General features: G+C 46.4%; 1 protein-coding gene across 1 annotated transcript; it reads right to left on the reverse strand.

The window, feature by feature from the left end:
- Positions 1-560: 560 nt before the first annotated feature.
- On the reverse strand, positions 561-26374 carry LOC132571050 (zinc finger protein 135-like). Its single transcript, XM_060237684.1, has 7 exons — positions 26287-26374; positions 22854-23334; positions 18078-18192; positions 14386-14456; positions 12833-12959; positions 8413-8538; positions 561-2871 (listed from the first exon to the last, which is right to left on the reverse strand). Exons 2-7 carry the CDS (start codon positions 23274-23276, stop codon positions 962-964), a joined length of 2772 nt encoding a protein of 923 aa, XP_060093667.1. The 5' UTR covers positions 23277-23334; positions 26287-26374; the 3' UTR covers positions 561-961.
- Between the last annotated feature and the right edge of the window lie 629 nt (positions 26375-27003).

Here is a 27003-nt window from a genome sequence, read left to right on the forward strand (position 1 = left end):
CCACAAACCAAAAGTATGCTCTCAGCTTACAGATGCACACCTAAACAGCATAGTCAAGATTGCTAAAGCACAGAAACTGAATCCAGATTTCGATGCAACAATTCGGTAAAAAAGAGGCGTCAGTTTCCAAAGGCTGCTGAATAAAACAAAATACTGTGATTGTTTCAAGAATGTCTATCTTTTGAGTAAAAAAAAGAATACTGTTAATTGGATTTGCCGGGCGCCTTCTAAAGATTATCTCTCTGTGTCAAGTTCCTTGTTTATAGTAAGCTTTTACTTTACGGCTTAGGCCTGTGTTACGTCTCTTGAAGAATGTAAGGCGATTCTAGTGAGGAGACAGCTGAAGTCTTCAAGGCCATTCTCTTATCCTCCACTCTTTCACTCCCCTTTTTCCCCACACCCATTTATCACCATATACCGTAGTTCTTAGCTTTATTATTGTAACCTGTGACCGTAGCTACTCCCGGTAACCATTTATGTATTCTGTAATATGCTTGGCCCGTTCAGTTTTCACACTGAACTGTCTAGGAGTACCATGCTTTAATAAACAACTCGTGTGCTTTTAACAAAGAGTCTCATTATTGAAAGACCTGGAACTTGACAGCTTGGTATCTGGCATTACATTTTATGGCACATAACAGCCTAGCCCAACAAAGTGACATTCATGCAAGATCCAGCCCTAATGAGTCCAACGCCCCTGGGGCTAAGGAGTTACATGGCTTATCCTTGAGCGGTTCTTAGATACTTTCGAAGACGGCCACGCCGACTGAATGTCTTTCTACACCCTGAACGTTCAAAAGCTTTCTTCCCTCTGTGGATTCTTCGATGCTGTTGAGGACGGCCACTGCGACGGGATCTCTTCCCACACTCCTAAGCATTCAAAAAATTTCCCCCCTGTGTGGATTCTTTGATGCACCTTAAGCAAGTTACTCTGACTGAATCTCTTTCCACACGCTAACTATTAAAAAGAGTCCTCCCCTGTGTGGGTTTCTTTGTTATCTGAGAGTGCTACTGTCACTGAATCTATTCCCACACTCTGAGCACTCATGAGGTTTCTCACTGTGTGGGTTCTTAGATGCTGTTGAAGGGTACCATTGTGCCTGAATCTCCTCCCACACTCTAAGCACTCAAAAGGCTTCTCCCCTGTGTGGATTCGTAGATGACATTCAAGAGCGTCATTCCGGCTGAAGCTCTTCAGACACTCTGAGCACTGAAAAGGTTTCTCTCCTGTGTGGGTTCTAAGATGACACTGAAGAGCATCGCTCCGACTGAATCTCTTTGTGCACTCGGAGCATTCAAAGGGCTTCTCCCCCGTGTGGGTTCTTAGATGCTGCTGAAGATGGCAACGCTGACTGAATCTCTTTCCACATTCTGAGCATTCAAAGGGCTTCTCCCCTGTGTGGGTTCTTTGATGCTGTTGGAGAGGGCCAGGCTGACTGAATCTTTTTCCACATTCTGAGCATTCAAAGGGCTTCTCTCCCGTGTGGGTCCTTTGGTGTTGTTGAAGATGGCCACTCCTACTGAATTTCATTCCACATTCAGAGCATTCGAAAGGCTTCTCCTCCGTGTGCGTCCTTAAATGTTGCTGAAGAGTGGTACTTTGATCGAATCTCTTCCCACACTCTGAGCATTCAAAGGGCTTCTCCCCCGTGTGGGTTCTTTGATGCTGCTGAAGGTGGCAACGCTGAGTGAATCTCTTCCCGCACTCTGAGCATTCAAAGGGCTTCTCCCCTGAGTGGGTTCTTCGATGCTGTTGGAGAGGGCCAAGCTGACTGAATCTCTTTCCGCATTCTGAGCATTCAAACGGCTTCTCCCCCGTGTGGGTCCTTTGATGTTGTTGAAGATGGCCACCCCTACTGAATTTCATTTCACATTCAGAGCATTCAAAAGGCTTCTCCTCTGGGTGTGTTCTTAGACGTTGTTGAGGAGTGCTAATTTGATCAAATCTCTTCCCATACTCTGAGCATTGCAAAGGCTTCTCTTCATGATTCTGAAGAGCGCTACTGTCATTTAATCTCTTCCCGCTCTCTGAGCAGTCATGAGCTTTCTCCCTTGCATGGGTTCTTAGATGCTGTTGAAGATTACTATTCTGACTGAATCTCTTCCCACACTCTGAGCATTCAAAAAGCTTCTCCCCTGTGTGGGTTCTTTGATGCTCTTGAAGATGATCACTCCGACTGAATTTCATTCCACACTCAGAGCATTCCAAAGGCTTCTCCCCTCTGTGGCTCCTTTGATGCTGTTTAAGATGATCACACCGAATGAATTTCATTCCGCACTCCGGGCATTCAAAAGGTGTCTCCCCTCTGTTCATCCTTTGGTGCACAAGGAGCTGCGATCGGTATCTGAAGTACTTTTCACACTTGAAGCATTTATGTGCTTTCCTTGCAACGCACCCTGGAAAATGTGTATTACCCTTTTCTTCATAAGAGAATGTCATTCCAGTCTCAGAACAGATAAAGAGGTTCTCTCCTGAATGAGCTCCTTGGTGCCGAACAAAGTCTAATTTCTGTGAGAAGCTCTGGCCACAGTCAGAGCAGCTATAAGGTTTCTCTTCTGTATGTGTTCTTTGATCAGTTATGGTCTTTCTACGCTCTAGGTGCAGATGGGTCTTCTTTTCCGTGTGCATTCGTAAATGGACATTATATTGGGTTTGATCTGGGAAATACATTCCACACTCCGAGCACTTGCATGCTTCCTCCACCATGTGAACTACTTCAGGGAAATCCCTCTCCTTGACCATGTGGTTGCCTTTTTGCCAACTGGGTCCATCTTGATTGCTGAAGTTTCCCCTCATGTCTTCATTCTTTACTTCAACTGGCGACGCACGATGCCGTTCCTCAACCTTCTCGTTCTTCTGATCATCTCCTGCTGCAATAATGAGATAAATCATTTTAGAGGCCACGCAAGGAGGTCTGATCTGTACCTGAATTCTACCTACATGACATGGAAAGGAAAGGTCCCCTGTGCAAGCACCAGTCGTTTCTGACTCTGGGGTGGCGTTGCTTTCACAACGTTTTCACGGCAGACTTTTGACGGGGTGGTTTGCCATTGCCTTCCCCAGTCTTTTACACTTTCCCCCCAGCAAGCTGGGGACTCATTTGACCGACCTCGGAAGGATGGGAGGCTGAGTCAACCTTGGGCCGGCTACCTGAACCAGTTTTTGCTGGGATAGAACTCAGGTCGTGAGCAAAGAGTTCAGACCACAGTAGTACTGCTGCTTTACCACTCTGCGCCACGGGACATACAGGGCTTTTTTTTTTTGTAGCAGGAGCTCCTTTGCATATTAGGCCACACCCCCTGATGTAGCCAATCCTTCAAGAGCTTACAGGGCTCATCTCACAGGGCCTACAGTAAGCTCTTGGAGGATTGGCTACATCAGAGGGGTGTGGCCTAATATGCAAAGGAGTTTCTGATACAAAAAAAGCCCTGATGACATATAATTCAGAGGACTTCTTCCCACTGTACACTGAAGTGTACAATAGTGTACACTTCCAAAGTAAATGGGCAGAGCAATCCGGGGGCGGGGGGGAGTTTGCCAGAAGTGCTCTAGAAGCCAACCTATCTCTGTGCCGGCGTAAGTCCCATTTATGTTAGCACACTGCCCCATTGCTCACAGGCACCATTAGTGCAACTGAGGTGTAGGCCCCTGCATGGAACAGATTTTTAAAATTTATTTTACGTTAATTTCTAGTCCACCCTATCCCGCGAGCGGACTCAGGGCAGATCACAACAAACTTACGCAATGACAAAAGCAATGAAATTAGAGGTAAATAAACAACTAAAACAATTGGGGGCAGTGCTGGGGGTGTGGCCAGAGTTGGTCGGTTCCTGAGCCCTTTCAACCTGGCAACACCCCCACCAGAGGCAGAATGCCAACAAAAGACATGGCAGAGCCCATAGGAGCCCATGGAACTAAAAAATGAGTCCCCTAGGGGCAAAAGCTTTCCCATTATGAAAACTTGTATCCAGAGAGGGGAACAGAGGATGAAATTGACATGCGCTGATCTGTGTTTGAAACATGTGTACTGTGGCTCCAGGAGTTGTTTGTGAGAGAAAAGGCTGATGAAGGACTTGATCTGCGAAACCGTGACAAACCCTGGAAATACGGTCCCTTCTCTCCCATTGAGAAGTTTTTATTGCTAGTTGGAGGACTCCACCCAAGTCGCTGGATACAAGTTTTCATAACAGGAAGGCTTTTGCCCCTAAGGACTACCAACAGCAGTCTTTTTGGGGAGGAATGGAAAGTACTCTGTTTCCAGTTTTGTATTCTGAATTTTGAGTGGTTATCAGTAACATGTGATGTTTATATTGATGCATGAATTCTGATGAACAGAGTTCGTATACACACTGAATTTGTGAAAGTATTATTGTTGTCCGGTGATTTATATTGAGATTTTTCACTGACATCGGAACCTGCTGATTTTCTCACAGAGCTGTTCTGCTCAAGAGCAGTTTCTGTCAGAGCTCTTTCAGCCCCACCTACCTCACAGGCAGTGTTCCCTCTAAGCTGAGTTAGCGTGAGTTAGCTCACAGATTTTTAGCCTCCAGCTCACACATTTTTTACTTAGCTCAGGAAGGATGACCCCAGAGCACAATAATTTATGCAGCAGCTCACAACTTTAATGCCAGTAGCTCACAAAGTAGAATTTTTGAGGGAGTTTAGAGGGAACATTCTTCCTCCCTCACAACAGACACCCTGTGAGGTGGGTGGGGTTGAGAGGGCTCTCCCAGAAGCTGCCCTTTCAAGGACAACTCCTACAAGAGCTATGGCTCATGGACAGAAACAAAAGGCTAAAAGATATGGCGCTGGAAGACGAGCCCCTCAGGTCAGAAGCTGCCCAATGTGCTACTGGGGAAGAGCGTTCAAGTAACCACAGAAAGAGTGAAGCGGCTGGGCCAAAGTCGAAAGGACGCTCAGCTGTGGATGTGTCTGATGGTGAAAGAACAGTCCGATGCTGCAAAGAACAATACTGCATCGGAACGTGGAACATAAGGTCTATGAATCAAGGTAAGCTAGATGTGGTCAAACAAGAGATGACAAGACTGAACATCGACATCTTGGGGATCAGTGAACTGAAATGGACGAGAATGGGCGAATTTAACTCAGAGGATCACTACATCTATTATTGTGGGCAAGAGTCCCGTAGAAGAAATGGTGTGGCCTTTATAGTTAACAAGAGAGCGAGGGAGGCAGTAATGGGATACAATCTCAAAAATGACAGAATGATCTCAGTCCGTATCCAAGGCAAACCATTCAATATCACAGTAATCCAAGTCTATGCCCCAACCACTGATGCAGAAGAGGCTGAAGTGGACCAGTTCTGTGAAGATCTACAACACCTTCTAGAATTAACACCAAAAAAAGATGTCCTCCTCATCGTAGGGGACTGGAATGCCAAAGTAGGGAGTCAAAAAGTAACCGGAACAACTGACAAGTTTGGCCTCGGAGAACAAAATGAAGCCGGGCAAAGGCTAATAGAATTTTGTCAAGAGAACAAGCTGGTCACAGTGAACACCCTCTTCCAACAACCTAAAAGGCGACTCTACACATGGACATCACCGGACAGGCAACACAGAAATCAGATTGATTATATAATCAGATTGATTATAAAACAAGACCTGGAGCTGACTGAGGCTCAAATCATGAGCTACTCATCCAAAATTCAGGCTTAAACTGAAGAAAACTGGGGAAGCCATTAGGCCATTCACCTTGATCACATTCCTTATGAATATACAGTGGAGGTGAAGAATAGGTTTAAGGAACTAGGAACTAGGTTTAAGGAACTAGGATAGACAGAATGCCTGAAGAACTATGGATGGAGGTTCGTGACATTGTGCAGAAGGCAGCAATCAGCACCATTCCAAAGAAAAAGAAAGGCAAGAAAGCAAAATGGCTGTCTGATGAGGCTTTACAAATAGCTGAGGAAAGGAGGAAAGCGAAAGGCAAAGGCGAAAAGGAAGGATTCACCCAACTGAATGCAGATTTCCAGAGAACAGCAAGGAGAGATGAGGCCTTCCTGAAGGAACAATGCAAAGCAATATAAGAAAATAATAGAATGGGAAGGACAAGAGATCTATTCAAGAAAATTGGAGACATCAAGAGAACGTTTCATGCAAAGATGGCAATGATAAAGGACAAAAACGGTAGGGACTTAACAGAAGTAGAAGAGATCAGGAAGAGGTGGCAAGAATACACAGAAGAATTATAAAAGAAGGATCTCAATGTCCTGGACAACCACGACAGTGAAATCACTGACCCTGAGCCAGACAAAAAGGAAGAAGGCGTTTCCATCCACCAATCTTGGTATCCAGCTCTGCAAAACACCCTACAGACTATAAATTGCAGAAATTCACAGAACAACCAGTACATTCTACAGAACAATCAGCACAGTCAACAACCATCTTCCTTTTCTTCACACTCCTTCCAACCCTCCCAGCAATTAACACAGAACAATGGTCACATTCAACAGCCAGTTTCCTTATCACTACCCTTCCAGGAAGCCCCACCAAACAATAGGCACATCCACAAACCAATTGCCCTTTCACCACACCCCCTCCAGCCTAGAAATAGCTCTCCAGCAGCCCTGGCCTCACTCAATGCACAGCAGCCAAGAAGGTCAGAGCGCCTGCTGTGGATGCAACGCCACTGAGGATGTTCTCCGCAGCCGAGAACGAAACGTCTGGAAGAAAAACTTTCTCCAGTAGAACACGGCACTTGAGCCCGAAAGATTCTACAAACCCTAATGATGTTACCAGCCGTGAAAACCTGAAATCTTTGATATTCTGGAGAGTGACGTCAAATGGGCTTTAGAAAGCATCACTAACAACAAAGCGAGCGGAAATGACAGTATCCCAGTTGAGCTATTCAAAGTCCTAAAAGATGACGCTGTTAAAGTGATGCACGCATCATGTCAACAAATTGGGAAAACGCAACAGCGGCCACAGGATTGGAAAAGATCGGTTTATATTCCAATCCCAAAGAAAGGTAATGCCAAGGAATGTTCAAACTATCGCACCATTGAACTCATTTCACATGCCGGCAAGGTCATGTTAAAGATCCTACAAGCTAGGCTTCAGCGGTATATAGATCGGGAACTACCAGAAGTTTAAGCTGGGTTTCGGAGAGGTAGAGGAACTAGAGATCAAATTGCCAACATTGCCAATAAAGGAAAGCACGGGAGTATCAGAAAAACGTCTGTTTCTGCTTCATTGACTATGCTAAAGCCTTTGATTGTGTGGATCACAACAAACTGTGGCAAGTCCTTAAAGAGATGGGAGTACCAGACCACCTCACATGTCTCCTGAGAAACCTGTATAAGGGTCAAGAAGCAACTGTCAGAACGGGATATGGAATAACTGATTGGTTTAGAATAGGAAAAGGTGTTCGACAAGGATGTATATTGTCACCCTGCTTATTTAATTTATATGCAGAGTACATCATGCGGAATGCTGGCCTGGATGAAGCACAAGCCGGAATTAAGATTGCTGGGAAAAACATCAACAACCTCAGATATGCAAATAACAGTACTCTAATGGCAGAAAGTGAGGAGGACCTAAAGAACTTCTTGTTGAGGGTAAAAGAGAAGAGCACAAAAGTAGGCTTGAAACTCAACATCAAAAAAACTAAGATCATGGCATTTGGCCCCATCACACCTTGGCAAATAGAAGGGGAAGACATGGAAGTCGTGACAGACTTCACATTTCTGGGATCCAAAATCACTACAGATGGTGACTATAGCCATGAAATTAAAAGACATTTGCTCCTTGGGAGGACAGCTATGGTGAACCTGGGCAGCATAATAAAAAGTAGAGACATCACCCTGCCAACAAAAGTCCATATAGTCAAAGCAATGGTATTCCCAGTAGTAATGTATGGCTGTGAGAGCTGGACCATAAGGAAGGCCGAGCGCAGAAGAATAGATGCTTTTGAGATGTGGTGCTGGAGAAGACTCTTGAGAGTCCCTTGGACTTCAAGAAGATCCAGTCAGTCAGTCCTAAGGGAAATCAACCCTGACTGCTCCCTGGAAGGTCAGGTGCTGAAGCTGAAGCTGAAATACTTTGGCCACCCAATGAGAAAGGGGCACTCCCTGGAGAAGACCCTGATGCTGGGAAAGACAGAAGGCCAAAGAAGAAGGGGACGGCAAAATATGAGATGGCTGGACAGCGTTACTGATGTAACAAACATGAATTTGAGCAGACTTCAGAGGATGGTGGAAGACAGGAAGGCCTGGCGTGACTTTGTCCATGGGGTCGCAAAGAGTCGGGCTCGACTGTGCGACTGAACAACAAACGGTAGATTCTCTAATTAAGATGGAACCCTTTGTTTCTTTTTGACTGACCTTTCTTCTTAGACCGGGATTTCACAGAAACTGTCTCCTGGGCAAAGAACAGGCTTACCCGTCCGCTTACCTGATTGGCTTCCCTCTTGCCTCTGTGGTCCATCTCCATCTCCCAAGTTTCCTTCGGCCTCTTCAGTCTTGACTTTTTCCAAAGAGAACCTCTGGAATTCCTCAGCTGTGTCCTCTTCCTCTGCCACTGGAATAAAGGAAGTTGCAATTAGCTCCCATGCAAGAAGCCAAGGCACCAGTCAAGCACTGGTGATAAACAGGTGTGCATTTCTACTATCAGGTATTCTTTCCTCCCAAACTGAGCCATTGGTCACACCTTATTCCTGCCAGGCCCTCCGGTAGGATGATGTCATCAGAGACCGGGACCACACAGGGGCAAAAGAAACTGAAGAAAAACGACGGTCCAGAAAAGAGCAACTAAAATGATTAAAGGTTTGGAACACTTTCCCTATGAAGAAAGGTTAAAACACTTGGGGCTCTTTAGCTTGGAGAAACGTCAACTGCGGGGTGACATGAGAGAGGTGTACAAGATTATCCATGGGATGGAGAAAGCAGAGTGTGACGGAACCAGCCCGATTCTGCCTTCAGACCTGGTCCCGTCAACTCCCTATTGAGTCGCCAACTCTTGGAGGAAGCTATTTCTCCTCTGGCCACTTGGGCTCGCTGCCACCACCTGCTCAGTCTAGGGGTTCCGATTGAGAGGAACAGGACTCCCAATCCCCCTCTCCAGCTATGAGGCCAGGCCTCAAGGCCCTCTGCCACCCTGTACTTGGGTGTCACAGAGACCACAGCACTTCTTCGGGGAACCCCTGGAGGATTGGCACCTTACCCAACCGCATGCCTCCCCCCTTCCCCAGGGCCCCCTTCCTAAAGCAGCGTGGTCTAAGCGGTCGGGATCTATGTGGTACAGAGATTGACTGCCAGCATTCAAAACAGTAAAAATATTTAATTAAAAGAGAAAAAGAAAAGAAAAGAAGAACAAAAGAAAAACAGTTGCATGTAAAAGGTTAGCACAGCACAGCACCCGCACAGCAAACAGCATGACAAATAAAAGGTGGTTGTAAACACATCCTACTGTCCCTGGTCTAAACGTGCCCTCCCTTGTGGATGACTTACGTGGTCTGACTGCCTGCGGGCCTCCTCCTCCTGAGTGGGCCTCTTCCACAGTCAGGAGCCCACAGACTCACAACCTCCCCCTTCGAAGGCCAGCTGCAGACTGCCCTTTTCAAATAAGAAAAAAAACAAAAGAACTTCCTGCCTCTCTAGGAGGTTTTCCCCCTAGAGTTGCTGGTTTGGCTCTGGAAGGGAGGGGGGGGAAGTGAAAGGAGGGCTAGGCCCCAAAGCCTGTCTAGCAGTTTCATGTTCCCTCCCAACTAAGACGGCGTTTCTCCACACAGAGAAAGAATTTTTTTTCTCCCTTTCTCACAATACGAGAACTCGTGGGCATTCAATGAAATTGCTGAGCAGTAGGGTTAGAACGGATAAAAGGAAGTCCTTCTTCACCCAAAGGGTGATTAACATGTGGAATTCACTGCCTCAGGACGTGGCGGCGGCTACAAGCATAGCCAGCTTCAAGAGGGGTTTGGATAAACATATGGAGAAGAGGTCCATCAGTGCCTATTAGCCACAGCATATTATTGGAAACGGATAACGGATAAAAGGTTAAAACGGATAAAAGGAAGTACTTCTTCACCCAAAGGGTGATTAACATGTGGAATTCACTGCCACAGGAGGTGGTGGCGGCCACAAGCATGCCCACCTTCAAGAGGGGGTTAGATAAAAATATGGAGCAGAGGTCCATCAGTGGCTATTAGCCACAGTGTGTATGTGTGTGTGTGTGTGTGTGTGTGTATATATATATATATATATATATATATTTGGCCGCTGTGTGATACAGAATGTTGGACTGGATGGGCCATTGGCCTGATCTAACATGGCTTCTCTTATGTTCTTATGGAACTGTCTGGGGCAGTGATGCTCTGTATTCTTGATGCTTGGGGTGGGGGGTCAAAGTGGAATGGCTTCTAGCCCCACTTGTGAACCTCCTTTATTTTGCGGCCACTGTGTGACACAGAGTGTTGGACTGGATGGGCCATTGGCCTGATCCAACATGTCTTCTCTTATGTTCTTAACTCACTCCGTGTACAAAATAATTCTCTGTGTAATCCACAAATACAATTTCTAGTCTTGAATAACAAATCAATGGTACAGAAAAAAAGACCATACAACTACTGTCCCAAAAGCATATTGACGTTTAAACTGTAGTCCAACAATAAAAAGAACCGGTCCAATTTCATTTTGGATATGAACTATCCTTCTTCAGGGGACCGTCTTCCAAATTCTTATTAGCAATAGAGTAATTAACAGGCATTCTCACATTCTGACATGTTGCTGTTTTATGGTTTCCCACACTAATGCAACCCAGATCAAAGGTTTTCTGAATTTGTTAATTTTACTATTCTGCAATTGGAGTTTAACTTTGTACCACTTGGCCTTCCAAACCCCACCAGCTATATGTGGCTCTGCTTACTGTACCTCATTCCTCGTCTGAAGAAGTGAGATGCACACGAAAGCTTACGTTCTGAATAAAACTAAGTTGGACTTAAAGGTGCAATCCTACTGTTTTGTTCCAAATTCTTAGGTTCAGTAGAGTTGAAGTGTCATATTTCATTTCAGTTTCTATATCGTTTTAATTCATTTTTCTGGAATGCCCCTGCCAATTACAATCCATCGGGATTTGGTTGCGTATGAGAATTATTCTGTACATGGAGTGAGTTTGTCATTTTTCTTCAGACCCTCCTGTAGAGCTGTTTCTATATCAGGGGTGGCCAAACTTGCTTAACGTAAGACCCACATAGAACAAACATCAGATGTCTGAGAGCCACAAGACATAAACGTCAGACGTTGGAGAGAGGGAAGGAGGGATGGAGGGAAGGGAGGAAGGAGAATAGGTGGGAGGAGGAAGGGAAAGAAAGAATGCAACTTTAACTTTAAATGCATTTTGCAAGCCGCCGGCTGGCTTGGCTTGGAGAAGTGATTTAAAGAGACAAATGCCTTCTCCAAGTCAGTGAACAGGGTGGTGGGGACTTCAATGCCTTATCCAAGTCAGTGAACAGGGCGGTGGGGACTTCAAGAAGATATTAGATTTATATCCCGCCCTCCACTCCGAAGAGTCTCAGAGCAGCTCACAATTTCCTTTCCCTTCCTCCCCCACAACAGACACCCTGTGAGGTGGGTGGGGCTGAGAGGGCTCTCACAGCAGCTGCCCTTTCAAGGACAGAGGCTCAGAGCGGCCTACAATCTTTCCCTTCCTCCCCCACAACAGACACCCTGTGAGGTGGGTGGGGATGGAGAGGGCTCTCACAACAGCTCAAGGCCATGCTAGCAGGTGCAAGTGGAGGAGCGGGGAATCAAACCCGGTTCTCCCAGATAAGAGTCGGCACACTTAACCACTACACCAAACTGGCTCTCTGAAAGAGCCACATGTGGCTCCTGAGCTACCATTTGGTCACCCTTGTTCTATATTCTGCCTATCCTCCTCTCCCCAAACTCCCTGTATCTGTTTCCCTTTTTTCAATATGTAACTTCTCAAAGTAATTCATAGTGTAAATTACCAAGGAGATACATGAATTTCATTTGCTATTGATCGTTTGACGGTTTATCTGTACGGCTCAACTATGCATGTATTATTTTGCAGTCTTGCTCAATTTTGTTTTTGTTTTTCACTCTGCAATTTTGAGGCTTTTCTATTTTATTTCATTGTATTGCTTTTGAGATTTTAATAAACTATTTAAAACTAATTTAAAAAGTGCTTTGAGTGGGGGGGGGGGGAGTCAGAGGGGATGGCCGCAATCCCATCTGGGGAAAGGAAAAGGAAAGGAAAGGCCCCCTGTGCAAGCACCAGTTGTTTCTGACTCTGGGGTGACGTTGCTTTCACGACGTTTTCACAGCAGACTTTTGACGAGGTGGTTTGCCATTGCCTTCCCCAGTCTTTTACACTTTCCCCCCCAGCAAGCTGGGGACTTAATTGACCAACCTCGGAAGGATGGAAGGCTGAGTCAACCTCAAGCCGGCTACCTGAAAACCCAGCTTCCACCGGGGATCAAACTCAGGTCGTGAGCAGAGGCTCCAACTGCAGGACTGCACTACTACTGCATTACCACTCTGCGCCACTGGGGGTGTTGTAAATCCTAGCAATGGAGACATTGGAATCGGGCCCCTTCCAGAGTCTTTCTGAGGGTCTCTCAGGCTTGGGGGAGAGTCACAACGCTGCCCTCAACTGCCCTCGGATCAGCGTGGCGGCTTGCATTGCTCTGCCCAGCTATGCTGAACACTGCTTTCACTGCCACCACAACTCCCTGAGACCTCGGGGTGGAGGGAAGTAGCTGAGCAGGCCTCCCAACCACATATTAAGTATTTTGATTTGTGCGTCATCCTAAGAGTAGCGATTCACGCCTTTGGCCCCTATGAAAGATCCTTACCCAGAGAGGCTACGCTCCCACAGTTCTCCTGCATGGCTTCGCGGTAGAGAGCTCTTTGGCCCGGATCCAGCAAGACCTGCTCAGCCTCAGTGAAACACATGGCCACCTCCTCAAAGGAAAAGGGAGACTGAAAGAAAAAGCAGATTCCCTCTTTAGAGATCATGCCAGGCAGACACTACGCTCTTCATAAGAACATAAGAAAAGCCACGTTGGATCAGGCCAATGGCCCATCCAGTCCAACACTCTGTGTCACATAAGAGAAGCCATGTTGGATCAGGCCCGTGGCCCATCCAGTCCAACACTCTGTGTCACATAAGAACATAAGAGAAGCCATGTTGGATCAGGCCAATTGCCCATCCAGTCCAACACTCTGAGTCACATAAGAACATAAGAGAAGCCATGTTGGATCAGGCCAATGGCCCATCCAGTCCAACACTCTGAGTCACATAAGAACAGAAGAGAAGCCATGTTGGATCAGGCCAATGGCCCCTCCAGTCCAACACTCTGTCACATAAGAACATAAGAGAAGCCATGTTGGATCAGGCCAATGGCCCATCCAGTCCAACACTCTGAGTCACATAAGAACAGAAGAGAAGCCATGTTGGAGCAGGCCAATGGCCCATCCAGTCCAACACTCTGTCACATAAGAACATAAGAGAAGCCATGTTGGATCAGGCCAATGGCCCATCCAGTCCAACACTCTGAGTCACATAAGAACAGAAGAGAAGCCATGTTGGATCAGGCCAATTGCCCATCCAGTCCAACACTCTGAGTCACATAAGAACATAAGAGAAGCCATGTTGGATCAGGCCAATTGCCCATCCAGTCCAACATTCTGTTTCACATAAGAATATAAGAGAAGCCATGTTGGATCAGGCCAATGGCCCATCCAGTCCAACACTCTGAGTCACATAAGAACAGAAGAGAAGCCATGTTGGAGCAGGCCAATGGCCCCTCCAGTCCAACACTCTGTCACATAAGAACATAAGAGAAGCCCTGTTGGATCAGGCCAATGGCCCATCCAGTCCAACACTCTGAGTCACATAAGAACAGAAGAGAAGCCATGTTGGATCAGGCCAATGGCCCCTCCAGTCAAACACTCTGAGTCACACAAGAACATAAGAGAAGCCATGTTGGATCAGGCCAATTGCCCATCCAGTCCAACACTCTGAGTCACATAGGAAAAGCCATGTTGGATCAGGCCAATGGCTCATCCAGTCAATACTCCATGCCACACAGTAGCCAAAAAGAAAAAAATAATGCAAGGTACCATCAGGAGGTCCATCAGTGGGGCCAGGACACTAGAAGCCCTCCCATTGTTCCTCCCCCCAAGCACCAAGAATACAGAGCATCACTGTCCAAGACAGGAGAGTTCCATCAATACCCTGTGGCTAATAGGGGTATTCTGGGAAGGTGCTGGATGTAGAGTTTAGTATGTGTAAAGAAAGGGAGTTCAGAGCTTCTCTTGCTCAGACAGCTGGAGCAAAAGCCTCCCTGAGAAAGAAGTGTGTGTATGGGGGGGAACTATCCTCCATCCTTCCCCCTTCCCCTACCTGGACCATTGGCTGAGCAGCCATTTTCATCTCTCTGCAAAGAAGCGGGCTTGGCAACATCTCTTCACTGCCTGCAAAGGAGACAACATTGAACATATGAAGCTGCCTTATACTGAATCAGACCCTTGGTCCATCAAAGTCAGTATTGTCTTCTCAGACTGGCAGCGGCTCTCCAGGGTCTCAAGTGGAGGTTTTTCACACCTATCTGCCTGGACCCTTTTTTGGAGATGCCAGGGATTGAACCTGGGACCTTCTGCTTCCCAAGTAGATGCTCTACCACTGAGCCACCGTCCCTCCCCTAAGGAAGGATGAATTTTAACCTCCAGTGCCTATTTTGTTTGTTCCTTTGAACATATTCCATTTCCAGGGGTGTGAAAGCTTCTCTTCTTTATTTAGTATCGTGTAGGAGAGGTAGAAGAGAAGCACCAGGTACCCGTGAGCCTTGGGGAGATAGGAACGCTGAGGACAGTTTTCAGACTTCTGTGAAACTTGAAATGTGCCCTGTGAACTCTGCCGGATCAGACCAAAAGCTCGGAAACACCATTCTTTCACCTCCTGGGCCTTCCCACCTGTCCTGGAGAGGAGGAGAAGGAGAAGACGACTGCAGATACATTCTCTGCCCTTCTCTCTGAATCAGAGACTTAGAGCTGCTTACAATCTCCTATATCTTCTCCCCCTACAACAGTCACTCTGTGAGGTGGGTGGGACTGAGAGGGCTCTCACAGCAGCTGTCCTTTCAAGGACAACCTCTGCGAGAACCTCTGCAAGGCCATTCCAGCAGGTGCACGTGGAGGAGTGGGGAATCAAACCCAGTTCTCCCAGATAAGAGTCCGCACACTTAACCACTACACCGAACTGGCTCTCTAGTTTGGTGTAGGAGGCTGGAAATCACATAGCATGACACGTAGCCATCACATCCAGCCCAAAACCCAGATGTGATTTTAGTGCGTCAGTCAGTGCTCTGGAAACTACTACCAATGGGTTTCCAAGGTGTCTGCTGGTGCTCTGACGTCACATCCAGGTTTTCAGCAGGATAAGACAACAACATGACATCACTTCCACTCATTGCTCCATCCTCAAATTTCATGACCCAGTATCCTCCTTCTTGAGGTGGGATTTATTTTTGTACACTTCAATACCCAGAAAGTTTGGTGTACTGATTAAGTGTGCAGACTCTTATCTGGGAGAACCGGGTTTGATTCCCCACTCCTCCACTTGCACCTGCTGGAATGGCCTTGGCTCAGCCATAGCTCTGGCAGAGGTTGTCCTTGAAAGGGCAGCTGCTGTGAGAGCCCTCTCAGCCCCACCCACCTCACAGGGAGTCTGTTGTGGGGGAGGAAGGGAAAGGAGATGGTAGGCCACTCTGTGACTCTGTCCTTGAAAGGGCAGCTGCTGTGAGAGCCCTCTCCAGCCCTGCCCACCTCACAGGGTGTCTGTTGTGGGGGAGGGAGATAAAGGAGATTGTGAGCCGCTCTAAGACTCTTCAGAGTGGAGGTAGGGATATAAATCCAATATCATCTTCTTCTTCTTAGTAACCCAAACAACCTCAGGAACTTATACAGATAAACTTTATTATACCCAAGTTTCAACTCCGGTCAGAAGGCTTGAAACACATAAGCAGAAAGGCAAACCAACAGATAACATTAGTACCGTTTCCGGATACAGTTAGAAGGTTATGCGTTTAGAATTCAGATGAACTTTACCCAGCTCTTGCAGTTAAGCTTACACTATCTTATAATCAAAGAGCCCCATGGCAGAGTGGTAAAGCTGCAGTACTGCAGTCCTAAGCTCTGCTCACGACCTGACTTCGATCCTGGCGGAAGCTGGGTTCAGGTCGCCAGCTCGAGGTTGACTCAGCCTTCCAAGGTCGGTAAAAGGAGTTCCCAGCTTGCTGGGCAGGGGGAAGTGTAGATGACTGGGGAAGGCAATGGCAAACCACCCCGTAAAAAAGTCTGCCGTGAAAACGTCGTGAAAGCAACGTCACCCCAGAGTCGGAAACGACTGGTGCTTGCACAGGGGACTACCCTTTACCTTTTTATCTTATCATCATAATACCAGTTAAAACAGTAATCTTATGAAAACCTAAGTCCCGTTCTATATTAGAGCTATATTCGAGGTTTGAGGCCTCAAACAGGAGAGGGTGGTGGATTCATGGCTTGAAATTAACAAGGGTTGCTAATTTCAGGGTTTGACCAGCATAGAGACCCCCTGCCTCTCATGCAGTCAGCAGCTTCTGCTCAAAATCCCAGAGTTTAGAAAACATTTCCCCCCGGAAATTGTGGCCTGAGAGATGCCCCTGGAAAGCCTTTAAGTGACACAACTCGAATAAGTGGCCTCAGGAAACCGGTTTTCAGAGGTATGCTGCTGCAGAACAACAGGTGTGCATGGAAAGTTCAGAAGTGACATTCAGAAGTGCTCTGCGATTGCCTGCCTCTGCGTAACAACCTTGGACTTCTTTAGTGGTCTCCCTCCAAGAACTAACCAAGGCTGACCCAGCTTAGCTTCTGAGATCTGATGAGATTGTTCTAGCCGGGTCAGGGGAATGGAAGGTTCCATTATTCACCAGGGTTAAATAACTCCACCCAGATTTCTCTTCCTTTCCTTTTTTGAGCCACCTTGAGTCTGCCTAACGAAAGGAAGGTGAGATGTGCCCTTTGCGATTAATGTAAATAAGAATGGAACTGCCCTACGTTGAGTCTGTCTGCTCCCCCTTCAAGTGGAGTGGTCATCACCAGTGTTCCCTCTAAGCTGGTTCACAGTCTGTTAGTTCACGGTTTTTCAGCCTTCTGCTCACACGGTTTTGTCTGAGCTCGGGAAAAAAATGGCCCCAGAGCAAACTAACTTATGTAGCAGCTCACAACTTTAATGCTGGTAGCTCACAAAGTAGAATTTTTGCTCACAAGGTTTCATAGCGTAGCGGGAACACTGGTCATCGCTATACCCCACAGCAGGGGTGTTGGAACGCATTTGTTGTGAGCGGTGTTCCCTCTAAGCTGAGTTAGTGTGAGCTAGCTCACAGATTTTAAGCATCCAGCTTACACATTTTTGTCTTAGCTCTCTGACCCCAGAGCACAATAATTTATGCAGTGGCTCACAACTTTTAATGCCAGCAGCTCACAACATTAATGCTAGTAGCTCACAAAATAGAATTTTTGCTCTCAAGTCTCTGCAGCTTAGCGGGAACATTGGCTATGAGGGCCAGATCTTGCCAATGCCAGGTCAGCGTGATATAAACTTTACAAAGGACACAGACACACACACTCAGCCTAATCTACCTCACTGACTTGCTGAGCCTCAGCCAACAGAAGGAAGAGAGGCTTGGCCCAGTAGCTCTGCTGTGCAACTGAGAGAGCCTGGCAAAGCTAGCTCTCCTTCCCCCCACTTCCTCCCCAAGGGAGGAGCTTTGCTCTGTACCTCCTGTGCGATTGAGCAAGCCTGGCAAAGCAAGTTATGATGCAGAAGGAAGCAAGAGGGAGAAGGAAGTGGACAACAGTGAGTTGCTTGGGGCCTGATAGGAGCCCTCTGGGGGCCCGATTCGGCCCCTGGGCCACATGTTTGACACCCCTGCCCTACAGCATTCTGACCCTGAACTCCATTCTGCGTAATCTGCAGAAGTATTCCCCTTTTCTCCTGTCTTGACCCTCATGCCCCACAACAACCTGACCCCATCTGGGCATAGGGGACACCCTTACCACTGGATAGGATGTCTTGGGCACCCTCCTGAGCCTGCTCCCTCTTACTTTCTTCTGAAGGAGTTTCTTTTACCTCAGAGAACTTCATTTCTGTCTTCGCGGATGGCCCCCATATCTGAAACAACAGCAAAGGAGATAGGTAAGAGAAGGACCGGAACAGGCTAAGGAGACGAATCCTGCCCCGCTCCCAGACTCCTCATCCTTGCACGCACCATCGGAGCGGCTTCACCCACAGGGGCCAGAACTAGGGCTGGGTTTTCTTTCCAGCCTAATGAATTATCCAGAGATAGAATTACCTAAGAAAAGATGGAAACCTCTCTCTCTCTCTCTCGGCTTGACTTCGCGAACGAAGATTTAAGAAAGGGGGGGGGCTCCCTCTGGGTGTCCTGCCCCCCCAGGGAAAGTGCATGCGCAATACATCGCCTCTCCTTTCCCGGTGTAGTGAACGCTGCGTGGTCACTGTCTGGCTATGCCTGGCAGATGGTCACTGCAATGGCCTCTCCTACATTACTGCATCCGTGGCAACACCTTCTCGCTGGTCCCCCCCGTTTTCACAGAGTTTGCCACGTCATGGTGCGACCGAATGTCCGGCAGTATAACCGGATGGGCAGGCTGGGCTCACCAACCTCGCCAGCCAAGAGAAGGAAAACTCTAACATCAAGCCCAGGCAGACAGATGGAAACCATACACTGAAGAATTATACAAAATAAATGAAAGGATGACAGATTCCTTTCAAGAAAAATCACCACAGGAGGTGGAGGCTGCTGCAAGCCTAGACAGTTTCAAGAGCGGATTGGATAAACATATGGAGCAGAGATCCATCAGTGGCTATTAGCCACAGCGTATTGTTGGAGCTCTCTGTCTGGGGCACTGATGCTCTGCATTCTTTGTGCTTGAGGGGAGCACAGTGGGAGGGCTTCTGGTGTCCTGGCCCCACTGATGGACCTCCTGATGGCACCTGGGTTTGTTTGTGTTTTTTGGCCACTGTGTGACACAGAGTGTTGGACTGGATGGGCCATTGGCCTGATCCAACATGGCTTCTCTTATGTTCTTATGTTTTGAAGGAGAACCAACAATTTTAGAAAATGAAGTGAAAGCTGCACTGAGAGAAATTGGGAGAAACAAATCACCAGGAGTAGATGGGATACCAATAGATCTATTCCAAGACACAGAAAAGGAGTCCCTCAAAATCTTAACGAGAACATGCTAACAAATATAGAAAACAAATCAATGGCCCACAGACTGGGAATGCTCAATTCACTCTCGCAATTCCAACAAAAGGAGGCATCAAAGACTGCAGCAACTATTGGACCATCATCTTAATTTCTCCTCGAAGTGAAGGGAGGTTCACACTCTTACAGCAAAGACTTCTACCATAAAGAAACAGACGATGACATTTGAATTATTATTAAATGAGGAAAAAGAACAAAAACTTGGATTGATTACAGCAATATATAAAATAAAATATTAAAAGGTTTGGAAGAAGAAAATGAAAACAATAGCATCAAGACCTCCAAACCAAATTCCTAAATGAGAAATGGGAGAAATTTGGTCTTCTCCCTCTTTGACATCTAATATATTTGCTATACATTTCCAAACTTGGGAGCTATTATCAAGATGGTATTTACTGCCTATTATTTTATATAAATTCCTCTAACTCAAAATATTGTCCAAATCGTTGCGGCCATATTGCAAACTATCTGCATTGCTGGTGACTTTGCTCATACTTACAAAAATTTTGGTTTAAAATAGTTTCAGAAGTAAACATTATGTTACAAATAAATATCCCCTTTAAACCAGAAGCAATTTTACTAAAACCAACTGAATAAATCAAAAGAGGAAATTTAAAAAAAAATAGAAATTATTTCGATTTTACATTCTATAGCTAAAACTTTAATTGTATATAAATGGTTAAATAAACAAATTCCATCTCCTTAAACTTGGTTCCAAAAAATAAGGGATTAGTTTATTTTTAGCAAAATTGCATTTTCCTCTTCCAATGCAACACCAATCCAATATGAGAAAAAAAATAGTCATACCATCCTATGATAACTTATTTAATGGAATGAGAGATTTTACCAAGTAATTTTTTATATGTAAAAATTATATATTTTTATTTTTAATTTTGTAATATTGTGAGTTACATCTTGATATCATTTGTATCTAAAGTCTGGTGACTACTATTATTCTTGTAGTTTTGTTTTATATGTTGTTTTTATATGTTTATTTGTTTTATATGTTAAATAAATTTTTTTTTAAAAAGACTCTTACTATATATGGAATGAGAAATGCCAGATGTTCAAGCTGGATTCAGAAAAGGATGAGGCACGTGAGATAAGATTGCAAATAATTTCAGAAGAAAATCAGCTTGTGTTTCACAAATTACAACAAAGCTTTTGACAGTGTGAATCATGAAAAACTATAGTTTGCTTTCAAAGAAATGGGGGTGGCACAACTTTTGATTGCTTTGATACATAACCTGTACTCTGGAAAAGAGAGATTCAGGTGGGTAGCTTCGTTGGTCTGAAACAGCAGAACAAAGTCTGAGTCCAGTGGCACCTTTAAAACCAACAAAGTTTACACAAGGCATAAACTTTCATGTGTATGCACACTTCTGCAGCTACATGAGGCCACCATTAGGACAGAACATGGCGGAAAAGAATGGCTTCCAATTGGCAAAAGTGTCAGACAAGCAAGGCCTTTTTTGTAGCAGGAACTCTTCTGCCTATTAGGCTACACCGTCCTGATGTAGCCAATCCTCCAAGAGCTTACAGTAGATCCTGTAAGAAGAGTCCTGTAAGCTCCAGGATGATTGGCTACATCAAGGGTGTGTGGCCAAATATGCAAAGGAGTTCCTGCTGCAGAAAAGCCCTGTAGACAAGGGTTGTATCTAGGGTGAAGTGGAAAAGGAGCATTAACAACCTGAGATATATGCGGATGACACCACATTACTGACAGAAAATAGTGAAGACTTGAAACAACTACTAATGAAGGTTCAAAAAAAGAAAATTTCAAAGCAGGGTTAAAGTTGGTCAAGAAGACATAAGTAATAACTACTGGGTAATTACACTGCTTTAGGGGTAACAATTAAGAACTTGAAATCGTTCAAGATTTTCCTGTTCCTTGGCTCCATCATCAACCGAAAAGGAGACTGCAAACACAAAATTAGACTGGGGAAGGCAGACAAGAAGGGAATAGAAATGATTCTTCGGTATAAAGATACGTCACAGGTGACAAAACTCAAGTTAATTCATGCCACAGTATTCCCCACTACTATGTGTGCGCATGAAACTGGGATAATGAAGAAAGCTGACAAGAAGAAAGTCGATTCTTTTGAAATGTGGTATTGGAGGTCACCGCTGTTGAAAGACATGACAGAACACAACATCTGGCTGGAATGGCCTTGGGTCAGCCATAGCTCTGGCACAGGTTGTCCTTGAAAGGCAGCTTCTGGGAGAGCTCTCTCAGCCCCACCCACCTCACAGGGTGTCTGTTGTGGGGGAGGAAGATAAAGGAGATTGTGAGCTGCTCTGAGATTTGGTGGAGGGCAGGATATAAATCCAATATCATCTTCTTCTCCCTTCCAATCATTTTTTTCATGTTTGGTTACAGCTCTAAAAAAAATTTTCCCACCCTGAAAACTTACCTCTGAGTTTTTGTTTTATTTATCTATTTTTTTTCTTGTAGAAGGCTTTAGTAATTTTGAATATAGATGGATATGCTTTAAGTTGTAATAATCTTTTATAAGGTGCTCTTTGTACCGTGTTGGATACATTATTCATTTATCTGTTCGTTTTTCATACATTTATCTCAACAGGGGTGGAATTCTAGCAGGAGCTCTTTTGCATCTTAGGCCACACACCCGATGTAGCCAATACTCCAAGAGCTTACAAGGCTCTTTTTTGTAAACTCTTGGAGAATTGGCTACATCAGGGGTGTGTGGCCTAATATGCAAAGGAGCTCTTGCTAGAATTCCACCACTGTATCTCAATAAAAGAGCCCCGTGGCGCAGAGTGGTAAAGCTGCAGTACTGCAGTTGGAGCCCTATGCTCAAGACCTGAGTTCGATCCCAGCAGAAGCTAATTCAGGTAGCCGGCTCAAGGTTGACTCAGCCTTCCATCCTTCCGAGGTCGGTCAAATGAGTCCCCAGCTTGCTGGAGGGAAAGTGTAGATGACTGGGGAAGGCAATGGCAAACCACCCCGTCAAAAGTCTGCCGTGAAAACGTTGTGAAAGCAACTTCACCCCAGAGTCGAAAACGACTGGCGCTTGCACACGGGACTACCTTTTACCTTTATCTCAATAGAAGCAATTTTTCTGTTTTTTAAAAAAAAAGAAATGTGGTGTTGGAGGACAATTTTTACAAATACCCTGGACCACCAAAAAGACAAATCAGACGACTCTAGAACAAATCAAGCCTGAATTCGCTCTGGAAGCTAAAACAAGGCTATCATACTTTGGTCACACTACTGGAAGACAAGAGTTACCGGAAAAGACAATAATGGAGGGAAAAGTCGGAGGAAGCAGGAAAAGAGGAAAACCAAACATGAGATGGATTGACTCGGTCAAGGGAGCCATGAGGGCCCTCAGACTACAACACCTGAGTAAGGCTGTTCACCACAGGAAATTTTGGAGCACGTCAATTCATAGGGTCACCATAAGCTGGAAGCAACTTAACAGCAGTTCACCCACACACACACACACACACAAAAGAAGTATCTGGCAGGAAGCTTTAGGATAAGGTCATTGCTTGGAATGAGCAAAGGAAATCCGCTCACCTGCTCTGTCTGCCTCTTCTCCTCTACCTGATCCAGGAGGAAACTTTCGGCCAGGGCCACCGCCTGGGAACTGGTCTCTGGCCCGTGTCCTCTGACCCAGCACTGCATTTCCTGGGGCAGGATGGTCAGGAACTGCTCCAGGATCACTAAATCCACGATCTGTTTCTTGGTGTGCTTCTCCGGCTTCAGCCACTGGTTGCAGAGTCCATGGAGCTGGCTGCAAACCTCTCGGGGACCATCGGCCTCGTGGTAGTGGAACAGCCGGAAGAGTCGACAATATTCATCTGAGGTCACGGTGTCCTGATCCAGGATCTCTGGCAGAGCTCTTTCCCAGAATTCAGTGCCACTCCCAGCTTGGGTGGGAAGGCTGCCTTTCCTTGATCTCTGGCCAACTACAGGTTCTTCTGGGTCACGCCCTTCCATTATCTTCCCCTTCTCTCGGCTAGCATCCGGCCACGGAAAGAAACCCTTACTCAAGTGGCTGTGAAGAGGGAGAGGAAAAAATATCAAAAAGGCAGAAAGAAACCCAAAGAAAATGGAGCTGGATCACCAACTGTGGTCAAGAGTCACCTAAGAATTACCTCCTCATAGATCAGAAGACAGGTCTATGTTAAGAACATAAGAGAAGACATGTTGGATCAGGCCAATGGCCCATCCAGTCCAACACTCTGTGTCACATAAGAACATAAGAGAAGCTATGTTGGATCAGGCCAGTGGCCCCTCCAGTCCAACACTCTGTGTCACATAAGAACATAAGAGAAGCCATGTTGGATCAGGCCAATGGCCCATCCAGTCCAACACTCTGTGTCACATAAGAACATAAGAGAAGCCATGTTGGATCAGGCCAATGGCCCATCCAGTCCAACACTCTGTGTCACATAAGAACATAAGAGAAGCCATGTTGGATCAGGCCAATGGCCCATCCAGTCGAACGCTCTGTGTCACATAAGAACATGAGAAGCCATGTTGGATCAGGTCAAAGGCCCATCCAGTCCAACACTCTGTGTCACACAGTGGCCAAAAAACCCAGATGCCATCAGGAGGTCCATCAGTGGGGCCAGGACACTAGAAGCCCTCCCACTGTTGCCCCCCTCCCAAGCACCAAGAATACAGAGCATCACTTGCCCCAGACAGACAGTTCCAACAATACCCACAGTGGCTAATAGCCACTGATGGACCTCTGCTCCATATGTTTATCCAATCCCCTCTTGAAGCTGGCTATGCTTGTAGCTGCTGCCACCTCCTGTGACAGTGAATTCCATGTGTTAATCTTTGTTGTGGTTTGCAGATCAGGCTTAATGTCATTGTGCTCTATTACAGCAAGATGGGTAGCCGTGTTAGTCTGTCTGCAGCAGTAGAAAAGAGCAAGAGCCCAGTAGCCCCTTAAAGACGAACAAAAACTGTGGTACGGTATGAGCTTTCGTGAGTCACTGCTCACTTCTTCAAATACAGCCGGAACATGGGTGGCCAAGCTTGCTTAACACAAGAGCCACATAGAATAAACATCAGATGTTTGAAAGCTGCAAGACGTGAACATCAGATGTAGGTAGGTAGGTAGGTAGGTAGGTAGGAAGGAAGGAAGGAAGGAAGGAAGGAAGGAAGGAAGGAAGGAAGGAAGGAAGGAAGGAAGGAAGGAAGGAAGGAAAGGTGAAAAATAGCAACTTTAAATGCAATCTCCAAGCCACTAACAATAAGATGATGATGATATTGGATTTATATCCCGCCCTCCACTCCAAATCTCAGAGCAGCTCACAATCTTTTATCTTCCTCCCCCACAACAGACACCCTGTGAGATGGGGGGGGGGGCTGAGAGGGCTCTCACAGCAGCTGCCCTTTCAAGGACAGAGGCTCAGAGCGGCCTACAGTCTCCTTTCCCCTCCTCCCCCACAACAGACACTTTGTGAGGTGGGTGAGGTTGTCCTTGAAAGGGCAGCTGCTGTGAGAGCCCTCTCCAGCCCCACCCACCTCACAGGGTGTCTGTTGTGGGGGAGGAAGGTAAAGGAGATTGCGAGCCACTCTGAGACTCTTCGGAGTGGAGGGCGGGATATAAATCCAATGCTTACCGCCTTCCCCCAAGTCACCCATCTTCCTTTCATACCTCCAAATCCGCTGCTTTCAACATAATATACCTCTGCTATAGCCGCCTTGGTAAGCAGCTGGGATATGTTCCACTAGTGGATGAACCGGAAAGGCCTGTAACATCTATGAGTTTCATGACTACCTGTCTCACCTTCCACACACTGCTTCTTTCCAAAACTATTTTCTGCTTTTTGACACTACATGTTTCATAATCAAATAACAATTCACATGGGTTTGCCCTTGCGAATGACAATAAATCTAACGTTCAGATCTTTAAGCACAAGATCTTTAAGATTTAAGAGCCGGTTTGGTGTAGTGGTTAAGTGCTCTATCTGGTAGAACTGGGTTTGATTCCCCACTCCCCCAGTCACAGCTGCTGGAATGGCCTTGGGTCAGCCATAGTTCTGGCAGAGGTTGTCCTCGAAAGGGCCGCTTCTGTCAGAGCTCTCTCAACTCCACCAACCTCACAGGATGTCTGTTGTGGGGGAGGAAGGTAAAGAAGACTGTAAGCCACTCTGAGATTCAGCGTGAGGGGCGGGGTGTGAATCTAAGATCTTCTAGTTCTCAAAACTCTTCTCTAATCCAAAGCAGAAGATTCTTCTAGCTTTGATTGGCTGTCAAGCTAAGAGTTGACATTTTGCTGGGCTGGGCATCCCTGAGTCATCTTGGAAGAAGAATTATCATCAAGGGGGGGGGGGGAGGTTAGAAGTTAGCCTTGGTTATCAATGCAGTGGGGGGGGGGAGCCAGAAGTTAGCTTTGCAGGGGTGGCCAAACTTGCTTAATGTGAGAGCCACATAGAATAAATATCAGGTGTTTGAGAGCCGAAAAACATGAACATCAGATGTCTGAGAGGCGCAAGACAAGGAAGGAAGGGGGGAGAGAGAAGTGGAAAGAAAGCAACTTTAACTTTAAGCACATTCTCTACAAGCCTCTGGCTGACTTGGCTTGGAGAAGAGCTTTCAAGACAGAAATGCCTCCTCTAAGGCAAGCGAGGGGCTGGTGGGGACTTTGAGAGCCTGGATGAGATCCACAGGGACTCCACTGAGCCTGGATGGGGCACGAATGCTTCTTCCCTGTCTGATGATGCCCGGGACTCCGGCCTAGCTGGGCCTCCGCAGGGCTAGCATGGCCCCGAAGGGAGTTGGGTTGATTTGCATTTGCAAGATTTCCAATCCGGTCTCTCTGCCTCCCCGCCCTCCCCAAGGGCTACCTAAGCTGCTAACAATCAAAACCCGAGGTCAGAAGATTGCACTTAGGAAAAAAGCCGCCCCCCCTTCAAAGAAAGCAGAGGACAGCTGAATTCCTCCCTTCTTCCAACAAGATTGAAGATCTTCCCCCTCCCCCTTGACTTACTTAAGAGTAAGCCTTCCCAGGATCCAGCTGCAAGGCTTTTCTCTGCGGGTGCATTGCCTGACGCCTCCCCAGACTTCTGTCTCCCTGCAAAAGCAAACCCTCGCCCCGCCCCAGGAGCCTTTCCCCTTCTCCGCCTCTCCAGCAAGCGGCTTGGTGGTTTTAACCCTTTCCGTCAGGGATGGCCAATTAGGGTTGCCAAGTCCAATGCAAGAAATATCTGGGGACTTTGGGGGTGGAGCCAGGAGACATTGGGGGCGGAGCCAGGAACAAGGGTGTGACAAGCATCATTGGACGCCAAAGGGAGTTCTGGCCATCACTTTTCAAGGGACTGAACACCTTTTAAATGCGGACCCATTCTCCATTATTTCCTATGGGAATACATCTCCATATTATTCCATAGGGAATAATAAAGTTCCCAGCAGATATTTCCCTCCTCTCCCCCCGCTTTCTGATGACCCTGAAGCAGGGGGAGCGCCTCCAAACTGGGGGATCCCCTTAGGGTTGCCAATCCCCAGGTGGGGGCAGGGGATCCCCCGGTTTGGAGGCCCTTCCCCCGCTTCTTTAAATTAATTTTAAATTATTTGCCACTGCTAAAGACTGAAATACCTTGGGGAAAAGACCAAACATGTGGAACTTAATAGGAATACCATAGAAGTACCACTTCCAACTCTGTTTGGACCGCTTGGACAAATGTGTTCCGTTCACAAAAGCCATGGA

Source organism: Heteronotia binoei, chromosome 5 (genome assembly GCF_032191835.1).
Source record: "Heteronotia binoei isolate CCM8104 ecotype False Entrance Well chromosome 5, APGP_CSIRO_Hbin_v1, whole genome shotgun sequence".
NCBI lineage: Eukaryota > Metazoa > Chordata > Lepidosauria > Squamata > Gekkonidae > Heteronotia > Heteronotia binoei.